Here is a 12,483-nt window from a genome sequence, read left to right on the forward strand (position 1 = left end):
TGAGTGAATCAAGAGTCACTTCCCCAGGTATGCCACCTTCTCTGTAGGCCTGGATTTTAGGCCTGCCTGAAGTCAACTCCTCTAGTCCAGGTTTCTTAACCAAGGCACTATTTTAGACCCGATAATTCTTTGTTGTGAGGAGCCATATTGTGCATTGTAGGATATTTAGCAGCCACCCTGGCCAGTAAGACCCTCACTTCAAATTATGACAACCAAAAATGTCTCCAGACATTGCCAGATGTCCCCTATGGAGCAAAATTGCCCTGGTTGAGAGTCACTGTTCTAGTCACAAGATTCTAAAATTAAATAAATTTACACATGTCTAAATGTTTACCAATCTCACATGTAGGCAGGCACTGAGACTTACAGGATTGTACTCATGTTTTGCTTTTCTTCTTCCAACCCTCCTTAGTAATACCATTAGGCTTATTCTGGAATAGAAAATTTTTTTCTTTACTCTTTTTTTTCCTTTTTGAAGTTGTACTTTAGAATTTTGGATCCTCATAACTCCAATTTTGACCTAGAAATCAGGATCTCTGTCACTTCATGATGGTAGAATTCTGTCTAGGATTGAGGAGAATATTGTTCTATTACTTTGTTTGGTTTTATGCATAATGTCGACCTCAGTGTATTCAGACCTTGGGTCCAGAGAAGCAATTCATATGAAGTAGGAGTGGTGCTGAGAAGACTTTCTGTATCCAAAGGAATAAGGCTCATACTTATATATCATGTTGTTCCTAAAAACTCTTGGCAGTCAAAGTTTGCCCAAAATAATTTCACTCATTTGAACCTAAGCAAAATTAAAATAATATTTCATAACCCAAAATAGACTTGAATAACTCAAAATATTTTATGTTAGGGTTCATAATAAAAGTTTAACAGTAAAAATACCTTCCATTTTTATAGTGAGTAGCAGTTTGCCTAATGTGATTACCTCCTTATCATGTACCTTATTTGATGACTAACCACTGTAGCATTTGAAATTGTAGAATAATTCCATATTCAGTGATAAATCTTTGGGCTTACCTCAGGATTTTTTTCAGATATTTTTAGTACAGAAGTATTCAGTAAAGTTTAATGTTTTTGTAGTGTGAATGAAATTGTTTGCAGGATTATTATATAGATTCCCTTACCAAAACCAAAATTGGAATTGTTTGAAAATGCCCTAGAAATATCTTGTCGTCATTGCCAATAGAGGGTGAGAAAAAGTCACTGATGGGATAAAATGCCAAACCATTGACCACTGATCACAGAGCAAGAAAGAGACAACCTGTGGTATAGAGTCGGGATATCTGTGTTTGAGTCCAACTTTGACCAATTAGTGGCTGTGTGTCCTTGAACAAATTACTTAGCGTATCTCTTAACTGGTTTATTTTTCTACATGTGAAAAAATAATAGTACCTATAGTATAGAGTTTTTGTGAGGATTAAGGAGTTATAAAAAGTTATAAAAAGTAAAGCACTGTGAATAGTACCTAGCAATACAGTATTAAACACATTAGCTGCTATTATTATATATATGAATACTTATAGGAATATCTCTGCCTGTTAGACTCTATAGTATTTATTTTGCAGCTCTTTTTCACATGGCTTCATTTCAGACATGGCTTTCTTCATTTCACATGGCTTTCATTTCAAATGCTCTCACATTTTAGAAGGAGCATGAAACGAGCTCTTCAAGGACTCCATTAGCTCTACTTGTGGTCATGGGCAATGCTTAGGGTCCGTAAAGAAGAGGAACTGTTAACATTCAGCATGTACATTTCTCTGGGCCAGTGTACCACCTCAACTTCATTTTGTTTAGCTTATTGAAAGAGAATATTGCCATATGATGTGATTTTTCAGAAACAAAAGTTCTTCATTCCCAAAAGGTGAATGAAGGCCTAGTATTTCAAGTAAATGTGTGTGTGTTGACCTTAGTGAAATTAATTTTCAGACTTTCCTATATATGTCATAAGCATTCTGGAAAATGGAGGAAGACTAAAGCCATACATCCAGAAGAGTGACAAAAGATAAACATTGAGAATATGTTCAGCCCAGAATAAAAACATGGATAACCAACTCTCAACTTTCTTCGATGATTATTTCAGGTGCCAAGAGATGTTAGGAAGTGATACAAGTTAAATATCTCCTTCATAATTCTTTAACAATCTTTAAGTTTTACTCATGTAAACTTTCTGTCTCCTATACACTATCCTTTGAGGAATACCGTATAACAGTAGTGGGAAAGAGTTGACCTGTTGACCATGAGCTATTGTAGACAATACCGCAGGAATGAAATGCCATACTAGAAGGAAAAATGCAAGGCTACGTGTTTGGAAAACTGCAGGCAAAACTGTCATGGCACCTTAATTGAGATTTCTCAGAAATTTTTATGCCCATCTCCCTCAGTCTCAGGCTTCTAATCTTTCTTTTATGTCCTTAAGTGAGGTAGGGGAATTCTCTCTTCTTCAATGAAAAGTTTTTAAAAGCCAACACTGTGGCTCTGCTCTCTAATTTTGTTACGATTATTGCTCTTAGCTTTCTGAATTCCTTCATCAGATCTGTTTCTCAAAGCCAAGTTTGTCCTAAAAGCCTCATAAATTGAATAGCACAGTCCTCAGGATTTAATATGAAAATTGGAGGCGATATTAGCATTTTTTCAAGTGCATCAAGTGAATTTTGAAAGCTATGCAACCATATTCTAAAACATTCTACCAAATACATTAATCCTATTCTGTGTTACTGGAAATCACCTATGTGCAAAGCATGTCATTTGTCACTTATTTTCTTATTTGAATCTTAAATCTGAAGCAAAGAATTTATAGTTCGAGAATAACAGCAGTTGACAGCCCAGCTGTAGATAGGCACAGTATCAGAAAGGTTTTCTGAAAATATTGCTTATCAGGTTCTGGGATCAATTTTTATTCTGAAATCTGACTTACAAAAATGGTTGCAGGTGCTCACTTTAAAGACTAACATTGTTAAAGACATTGGTTAAAGACATTGTTTAAAGAGCAGTGAACATTACTCAGTAGTTTCAGCCATTGAAAGTCATCATAATACAAAATCACTTTTTTCCCCCATGACACCTCCCTTTATGGCAATTATTACAGTACTCTTATGAGCCTCTCTGTGGTCTCATTCCAAGTCCGCATGCAACTCTACTCACCTTGTTACACTTTGAATCAGGTTTTGGAAGCCCAGAGGGCAAAACCGAAAACTACGTTAACTATTCCAGACAGAAGGCTGGGGATTGGAATTTCCATTGAGATGTGGCTCATGAAACAACAGTGGATACCTGTTGAGAGTACCATGGAGGAAAGCACAGGGTGAAATCCCAAGGTGTGAACTCTGTGACTACTTCCTAGAGCAGAAGACAAGAAAAGTATTTGCATCCACAGGGGCTCTATCTAGCTTACAATGCTGAGTGCTGTACAGTGCAGCTGTTACTGCATTAATCCTTCTGGCATTTCTCACAACAAAGAAAAGACCTGGTTCTTATTCTCTTATTCTGTAGTAAAACAAAGTGGTTTACAGGAAAAGTGCACAGATCTCTCAGCCACTTCCAACTTCTCACACTAGGAGATCCTCCTGCCCTTATCTGTTTTGACAAAAATAAGATCGCATCTACTCTGAGAAAGCTTTGGAGGCTTATGTAAACTCAGGCTACTTCTAAGGGATGAAATTCAGACTAATGGATTCCTCCCTCTTTTTAAATTTTTTTTTAATACAGTCATATCTGTTTTATCCTTTGGCAGGATTTTTGCTGTTACCCATTACTCTGTGCTTTACGATGTACTAAAAATGATGCAGTGCCATGTCAACACAGAATAAAGTTAAACATACTACATGTAGCCAGCCTCTGCTTTGCAAACCATAGACTGCTGTCAGTCATGCCACCTGTCAAGCATCAAACCTGAGTATGGACCTTCATTTACCTACCATGTGATTTGAACTTGTAAACCATGTGGTAGGTAAGGAAAGAAGAGAAGTATAGAGTGACTAAATGCAAACATTAACACTATAGTAATCTTTTTAGCCTTTTGCAGTAAATTGCCCTATGGTTGATATAGGCAGTTTTAAAATTACTTCCTCTTAATGTTATATGTGGATCTTAAGGGTTAAATATCACCCATGGACTTACGTCTCCATTACTGGGCTGATATTATGCCTGGAGCAATATTCATTCAACAGATACTCATTGAGCACCTACTATGTGGCAGGCATTGTTCTAGGTGTTTATCCTAAGGGAATATATACTCAAGAGCCTGAAAGAGTTCTAATTGCGGCTCTGCCATTAACTAGTTCCTTTTGGATTTTTATTTTTATTTTTTGAAATTTAATCTTTCTGTGGCTTAGCTTCTTCATCTGTAAAATATGAATAATAATAGTACTTCACAGATTTGTCATAATAGTTAAATGAGTTGAGACAAGGTGAGGGAAGAGCACACTATTATAACACTGCCTGGGACATAATTAGTGCTCATTAAGCTCAGCTGCTATCCTTAGCAGTCATTCTTACGAGAAAAATAAAGGGCCACACCTGTGTGGCACTGGTATGCTTGCAGAGGCCTACAGTCACATTTGTCATTTTTATAATGGGCCACCTCATTATTAGTGTCTGAAATCTCTGCTATTATTATAATAGTTATTTCTTTGTTTTAATAAAACAGTTGCATTATCCATCAAGGTTAACACATGAACAACTCTTGATAGCAAAATATACACTAATTATTAGGATTATCCCCAGAAGAAACAGGTCTCTAAGGGTGTGGGACGGGTTGCGATACTGTTTTTATGAGAGTAAGACATTTAAGAGTGGAGAGGAGGAAACACATCACGGCTCATTGTCACAGTAGAGGTTGTGGTCATCCTAAGAGTAACACAAGGTCCTCCATTCCTGGCTAGGGATGACTGAAGAGTGGGTGAAGACACCCTGAAAAGACTGTCAGGTTTACCCAAAGCTGTCTTTGGTCTTATGCTATATCTTTCTGCTGTTACAATATGAACATGGAGAATAAGATTTACAAGAGAAAATATATATAGCGGTTACAGGCATATGCAGACTGCCTGGGTTCCAACCTGAATCTACCACTTATCGGTATAACCTTAAGCAATGCCTTAACTTCGCTTTGACATCTGTAAAATGAACATAATGATAGAATTTTATGGGGATGCCGAAAGGAATCTAATTACATTAGATAATATCTAAAAACAATGTCTGACAGCAAAATCTCAGTAAATATTAGCGTCTATCATTGTTACTGTAGTTTGCTATTATTGGAGCTGCTTTAATTATTTAGTTTCTTCTTTTCCTGAGTCCCTCTTAATTTTGCTTGCCTTCTATGAGCCTTTGGCTGAATTTGAAGTTCAAAAGTTCCAAATCTTTTTGATCCCTATTTTATTATAGTCTCAGTATTCTACCAGTGATCTCAATTGTAAAATGACATTGCCAATATAACCTTTGTTGAAGTACTAAATCTGAAAGCAAAGTTTTTATTATTTTGGTTCTATATCTAGTTGAAATTCTGTCACTGAAATTTGCACAAATCACTTAATCTCCTTGTGTTTTAGTTGCCTATCTGCAAAATTAAAAATACTGTCTAATTATCAGATGAGAATGTGTGATTGATTAACAGTATATGAAGGAAAGGGACCATCAGCATTTGTGTTAAGTTTTTTTTTATCCTAATCCTAAACTTCAAATTCTTTAAGGGCACAAACTATGTCTTATTCATTTTGGTATCATGAGTGCCTAGCTTGGACCACGTGTGTGTAGCTCTTAATAAATGTTTGATAAAATTAACTAATTCATATTCTTAAATTATTTTGTACTATAGAGAGAGAGATTTTAATTGTAATAATCTTTCGTGGGTTTTTTTTTTTTTTTTAATTTGAAAAAGGATCCAGACACAGAGATGAAGAATGACTTGTACCATCTTCTGAGAGCAAATGGACTGAAAGCTTGTGGCTAGAATCCACCTACTTTTCAACTTCTTACTCCCCATCCTTTTGGCCAAGGGCTTTTAGATTGCTGTGAAGGAAAGGAGAGCGTTTATATACTAACAATTTTTTTTAAATTCTTTCCAAAGGTCTGTCGAGTTGCTTATGAAATTATGCAAACACTACATCCTGATGCCTCTGCAAACTTCCATTCTTTAGATGACATCTACTATTTTGGGGGCCAGAATGCCCACAACCAAATTGCCATTTATGCTCACCAACCTCGAACTGCAGATGAAATTCCTATGGAACCTGGTGATATCATTGGTGTGGCTGGAAATCACTGGGATGGCTATTCTAAAGGTGTCAACAGAAAACTGGGAAGGACGGGCCTATATCCCTCCTACAAAGTTCGAGAGAAGATAGAAACGGTCAAGTACCCCACATATCCTGAGGCTGAGAAATAAAGCTCAGATGGAAGAGATAAACAACCAAACTCAGTTCAAACCATTTGAGCCAAACTGTAGATGAAGAGGGCTCTGATCTAACAAAATAAGGTTATATGAGTAGATACCCTCAGCACCAAGAGCAGCTGGGAACTGACAGAGGCTTCAGTTGGTGGAATTCCTCTTTAACAAGGGCTGCAATGCCCTCAAACCCATGCACAGTACAATAATGTACTCACATATAACATGCAAACAGGTTGTTTTCTACTTTGTCCCTTTCTTTCAATGTGTCCCCATAAGACAAACACTGCCATATTGTGTAATTTAAGTGACACAGACATTTTGTGTGAGACTTAAAACATGGTGCCTATATCTGAGAGACCTATGTGAACTATTGAGAAGACCTGAACAGCTCCTTACTCTGACGAAGTTGATTCTTATTTGGTGGTGGTATTGTGACCACTGCATTCACTCCGGTCAACAGATTCAGAATGAGGATGGACGTTTGGTTTTGTTTTTGTTTTTGTTTTTTTCCTTTATAAGGTTATCTGTTTTTTTTTTTTTTTAAATAATTGCATCAGTTCATTGACCTCATCATTAATAAGTGAAGAATACATCGGAAAATAAAATATTCACTCTCCATTAGAAAATTTTGTAAAACAATGCCATGAACAAATTCTTTAGTACTCAATGTTTCTGGACATTCTCTTTGATAACAAAAAATAAATTTTAAAAAGGAATTTTGTAAAGTTTCTAGAATTTTGTATCATTGGATGTTATGATGATCAGGCTTATGTGGAAGAACTGTGATAAAAAGAGGAGCTTTTTAGTTTTTCAGCTTATTTACTTTGTTTTTTTCCTGTTTCTGATATAGTAACTAATTCTTAACTCAGAGACATTGGTCGATTTTAATACTGAAAACCAATTTTCATTGGTACTCATTACAAAATTGCTAAGAACACTCTTTGGGAGCTTTCATTCTCTTATTTTGGACATTGTTTTAATTGAGTGAAATAATCATAACTCCTTGCTCCCAGAGAAGCTATCACCTCCATTTCTAAAACGATTACAGGTTTGTTTGATAGTCTTTCTTAATGTATTTATTATCGCTTTTTGTGAGTAGGGTCCTGTTTTATCTAGGAACCAATTTCTGCCCTGGCCTATCATGCCCTGCTTTTGAGAGTACCAGGTGTCTTAGGCACTGGGAAACTGGCTGTTTCTGAAGTATATGTCTCATAGTATGTAGAACCTGGTGACCAAGGGAGAAGAGGGACCAGTGGGAGACCCACAATGGATTGAGTCTTGGGATTATCTCTTCCAAATACTTCCATGTTAGAATCACTTCAGAAAATAAGACTTTGATGTTTTGTCTCTGAACATCACTTTTGTCCTCATAAAAACACTTCCTTATTGTATGTAGCCTGCCTCCTACAGAGGCCTGGCAGGAGTTACTATATTCTAAAAGAAAAATATCTTTGTAGGAACAACTTTCAGGCTTGATGTTAAATATCAGGGATCCTAGGCAGAAACTGTTAGTCCTGGCCTTCATATCTTCACCAAATGAAAATACTGTATATAAAATCTCACCACCAAATTTAACTAAATTCTTTTTCTCAAGTCAAGCCTCCCAAAGAAAAAAGAAATTAACTTCCTACAGTGTCAGCAAGCAATTTTCCATTTAGTTTTGGTACAAATAAAAGTCATTTGAAACAATCTCCAACTGAGTGGAGGTAATTCGGATTATGAGTTTTTTTGCAACTCGCATGTCACGTGTCATCGGAACATCAGCAACTGTGGATCTGATTTGTGCCCTTATAGAAGATCCAAAGGTAAATTAAGTTAGTCTCTTTTCTATCTAAATTGACCCAGTTCCAGGGGTGAAAGGACCAAAGAACAGAGATATGAAGGAAATAAATTAAGGAATATTTCCCAAAGGGAGTTGAGGACTTAATTTTTGACATTTTATCATTTAGTTCTAGAATTTCTACTTAATTATTTGTATTTCTCTACTGAGTTTTTTTATTCACTACAAGCGTGTTTAAATTACGCTTTAAAATTATTTTCTGGTAAATTTGACATCTGGATAATTTTAGAATTGGTCTCCATTGTTTATCTTTACAGAATGGTCAGATTTTGGGGGGAGGTCCCTCATATATTGAGTGATTTACATTGTGTCCTGAACATTGTAAACGTTTATGTTGTAGATTCTATTATATTACTCTGAAAAGTGATGTGATATATCTATATACATACATATGTGTGTGTGTATATATTTTTCTTTTGCTTGTGTTAGCAGGCATTTAACTTTATTGGACTCAAATTGTAAACTGTCTTGGGCAGCAGCTGAAAATCTCAATTCATTTAGCTGGAGTCTATGCCATGTGTAGTTCAGGGCTCAGCCAGAGAGATGGGTAGAATTTATGCACAGAATTTGTGGTGCTTTTTCTTTGGCTCCATTTCTTCTGAGATTTCTCCCCTTACTTTCCAGCAGCTGTGGTTGCTCTGATTCTTAGACCAGAAAGACTGCAGGTTTCTTTCAGCCCAAAAGCTATACAATGTGAAACTCACCTTGTGCCATTCCCTTCTTTAAAATTTAACCTCTTTTCAGAACTTGCCTCTGTTTGTATTCAGTCTCCTACCCTCATGGTATTTTTTGTGTTTTATTGAGTTTATAGTTGTTATTCGTTGGAATATTGGTTCAGGGAGTGCTTACTTCACCATTAACTTAAAATGAAAAAACAGCAAGGGAGAGGAAAGGTCTAGTCTTGTGAAACCCCTGTCGAGACTCTGGCCTCAATAGCCAAGTAGCCAGTAGCCTTATGTAAGAAGATGAAGTAACCAAACTGTTAAACCTGCACTTGTGAAGGGCTGATGAATACTGTTGACCACATCTTTCTGAATAGCCTTTCAGAACCACTTTTTTTTTTTTGTAAATAATCATGTACGTGATGGTGATTCATTCTATACAAGTTGCCATGTCGAGAAGGCTGACATTTTTCTTACCACTATTGTAATTTCTCCATAAAGCCCTGGTACTTAAAAAATCCTGCATGATTTTGAATTGAGTGGCTAGTGCGAGGTTAGGATTTGGGTCTTTTCCTTGTTGAAAGACCTATTTCTGAGAGACTTGCCTGGAATTAAATTATTAGCATGGGCTCATTGAATGTGAGTAACAGAATCCTGCTTATTAATGACAAAGCAATTACGAAAGATCTCACCAAGGCTTTCCTAGTTCTTCCACTCAAGTCTGATTTAGTGCTTAGCTGGGCACTTAAACGAATTCATGCCTGTTGTGAAAGCCCTAATCCAGGGTTTCACTGTACCTAAATGAATAAGAGACTAGTTCCTTTTCTGTCCAAGCTTTAGGTTGTTGTTATTGTTGCTATATAGAGCCAATCCTGTTTACTGGGTTCCCTCTTCATAAAGTTGAGAAGATGAACAGCCCCAACTTCTAAGGGAGTTGAGAGTTAAAAGATAAAGCACATTTTAAAAGCCATTTCATACAATGATTATTGTCTTTATTATTCAGTTCTGAAAGAATACAGTCACTATACATTCAGTGAGCAGGAAAAGTGTTGGAGTCTAAATGGTGCATCTAGAAGTATCTCTTCTGCCTCAGTGAGAGCAAATCTCTCAGGGGAAAAACACAAGTCCCCTTTGGCCATAGCCAATTGCCCAGTACTTCATTTATGCTCTCAGGAGACTGTGCAGTAGGTTCCATAGGCCTGTACAGAAATACATGTGGCTTGAGGATTGGTGAAATTGGGAACTTGGCTACAATACCCTAATTTATGTCAGATACAGACTGTATGGACTTTTTAAAGTGCACTGCTCAGAAAGGAGCAAAAAGAATTTGCCTCTATACTGACTGGTTCCTAGCACCAGTCTCTCTCATGGACACATGGAAGAGCTGTTCCAGGATCACAAGCCTTGGAAAGTTTGGGCTTTGAGTTCCTGGCTAGTCTTACCTCCCTATTGATTTGCATGAGAATTTCTGGCCCAGTAAGGAAATGGAACATATTGAGTGCAGAAACAGAAGACCCAGTTTTCAGTTTTGTTTTTCCTCATCATAGTGCCCACAAGCACGTAATATCCCTGTATTTCAGGTTCTTTAGGGGAAAAGCAACAGTTCTCATTGAAGATCACTGACTGAAATTCAGAGTATCTGGCTTCTGATTTTGATATTGTCATTAAATGGGGACAGGCCAGTTTTCTCAGAACTTCATTTTCTTTGTAAGTGAAATGAATTGGTTGGATTTATTCAGGGTTTGCAAATTTGGTTGACTAGTTCAGTTTCACATGTCTCAAGGCAGTAGCTTCTACTCAGCCTCAGCTGATTGTTGTTCTAAGGACATAATGTGGACAAATATTTATGTTTTTCCAGACAAGCAAAATCTGATGGATCTTTCTGTGCAAAATCTTCAGATTTTGAAGTATCAGCAACTAATTAAAAGATATATAAAATACTAAGGGGTTGAAATAAATATCTGTGGCTCCTTTGGGCCCATGGCCCATTAGTTTATAACCTCTGGAATACATTGGGAAAGCTCTTTTCTAAGTTCAAGATTATATCTCTAGCTAAAAGTGGATCTACCATTCGATCCAGCAGTCCCACTACTGGGTATCCACCCAAAGGAAAAGAAGTCATTATATGAAAAACACACTTGCACACGTACATTTATAGCAGTTCACAATTGACAATTGTAAAGATGTGGAACCAACTTAAGTGCCCATTGACTAATGAGTGGATAAAGAAATTTTGGTATATATATACCATGAATACTACTGAGCCATTAAAAGGAACAAAATAATGTCTTTTGCAGCAACTTCAGTGGAGCTGAGGTCATTATTGTAAGTGAAGTAACACAGGAGCGGAAAACCAAAAACGATACAGTCTCACTTAAAAGTGGGAGCTAAGTTATTCCCCTACACTGAAAGAATGTAGGGGAATAACTTTAATCTCCTGATTCTTCAAGTTGTCGATTAGTACGGAGAGGCATACGGAGTGGTATAATGGACTTTTGAGACTCAGAAAGAGGAGGGTGGGAGGGGGGCTAGGGATGAAAAACTACATATTAGGTACAATGTATGCTACTTGGGTGATGAGCCTACTAAAATCTCAGAATTCACCACTATATAATTCATCCATGTAACAAACCACTGAACCCTAAAAGCTATTGAGATAAAAATTAATTTAAAGCAAATTGATATGTGCTGTAAATATAAATTATGCATCAGGTTGGTTAGTATAAAAGTATAAAAAATGTAAAATATCTTTTTGGTACATTCAGTTAAATAACATGAAAATTACCCATTAAAAATTTTTTAAAAGTAAGATTATATCTCTGGAAAGGATTGGTAAGAGGGTAACAGCTGCATAATGCTTTCAAGTTCAGTTGCAGCGTGTGTCCCAATTCCTTAGAAATACCTGCTTAGCTGGCTGTCATCCTGGGCTCAGAATAGCCCATTCATAGCATATTCATAACAATATTCTATGAAGCTCATAGGCTGGGCCCCTCTCAGACTTGGCCTTGAGGACCTCAAGTGTGTAACAAGTGTTAGATAACTTCTAAGTTCTCTTCCAGCCCTAAATTTCTAAGAAGGTCATGGTGGAGCCTGAGATTATAACAAGGTCATATGTGGTGCCAGGATGCAGCTGTCTGGATTAGGAACCTGGGTGGCTGGATCTGGTGGCAAGACGAACAAGGGTCATTTTGCTAGAGCAGCTGACTATGTCTTTTTCTAGACCTCAGTAAAAATAGAGTAACTTAATTCCTGACCTAATTAACAGGCTGTTCAAACTCACCTGTTTATATTTAGAAACTCCTTTTGTTGTTTGCTTTCTTTCCCACCTTTGTTTCCTAGTAAAGTTTCATTCACAGAATCACAGCTTTGTCTCAACTAAGAGGGATTTGTGGACATAAAAGCCAAGAGAACTGAGGTGTCAGCGTCTCCTAAGAGGCCAAAGAGTGGAGACAATATACTACTCTGGACCAGATCGAACTTTCCCATACTGTTCAGAAAATCAAAAGAAGTGTGAATGAGTACCCACCATGATGCGTCCCATCTAGTCTATTCCATTATTTTTTAAGTGATATTCAAAAACACTGGAA

At 36.9% G+C, this 12,483-nt stretch overlaps 1 protein-coding gene across 6 annotated transcripts in view; it reads left to right on the top strand.

The window, feature by feature from the left end:
• The window catches only part of FUT8 (fucosyltransferase 8), a 352,844-nt gene extending 344,761 nt beyond the window's left edge, over positions 1-8,083 (top strand). For 4 of the 6 annotated variants that reach the window (XM_025391950.1, XM_025391955.1, XM_025391953.1 and 1 more), the window contains one exon: positions 6,074-8,083. In XM_025391950.1, coding sequence (XP_025247735.1) covers positions 6,074-6,391 — 318 coding nt within the window. In that variant the 3' untranslated portion in view covers positions 6,392-8,083. The remainder of the gene's footprint in view (positions 1-6,073) is intronic. The other 2 variants (XM_025391952.1, XM_025391954.1) reach the window with 2 other exon arrangements.
• Positions 8,084-12,483: the final 4,400 nt, after the last annotated feature.

The sequence above is a fragment of the Theropithecus gelada genome, chromosome 7b (genome assembly GCF_003255815.1).
Source record: "Theropithecus gelada isolate Dixy chromosome 7b, Tgel_1.0, whole genome shotgun sequence".
Lineage (NCBI taxonomy): Eukaryota > Metazoa > Chordata > Mammalia > Primates > Cercopithecidae > Theropithecus > Theropithecus gelada.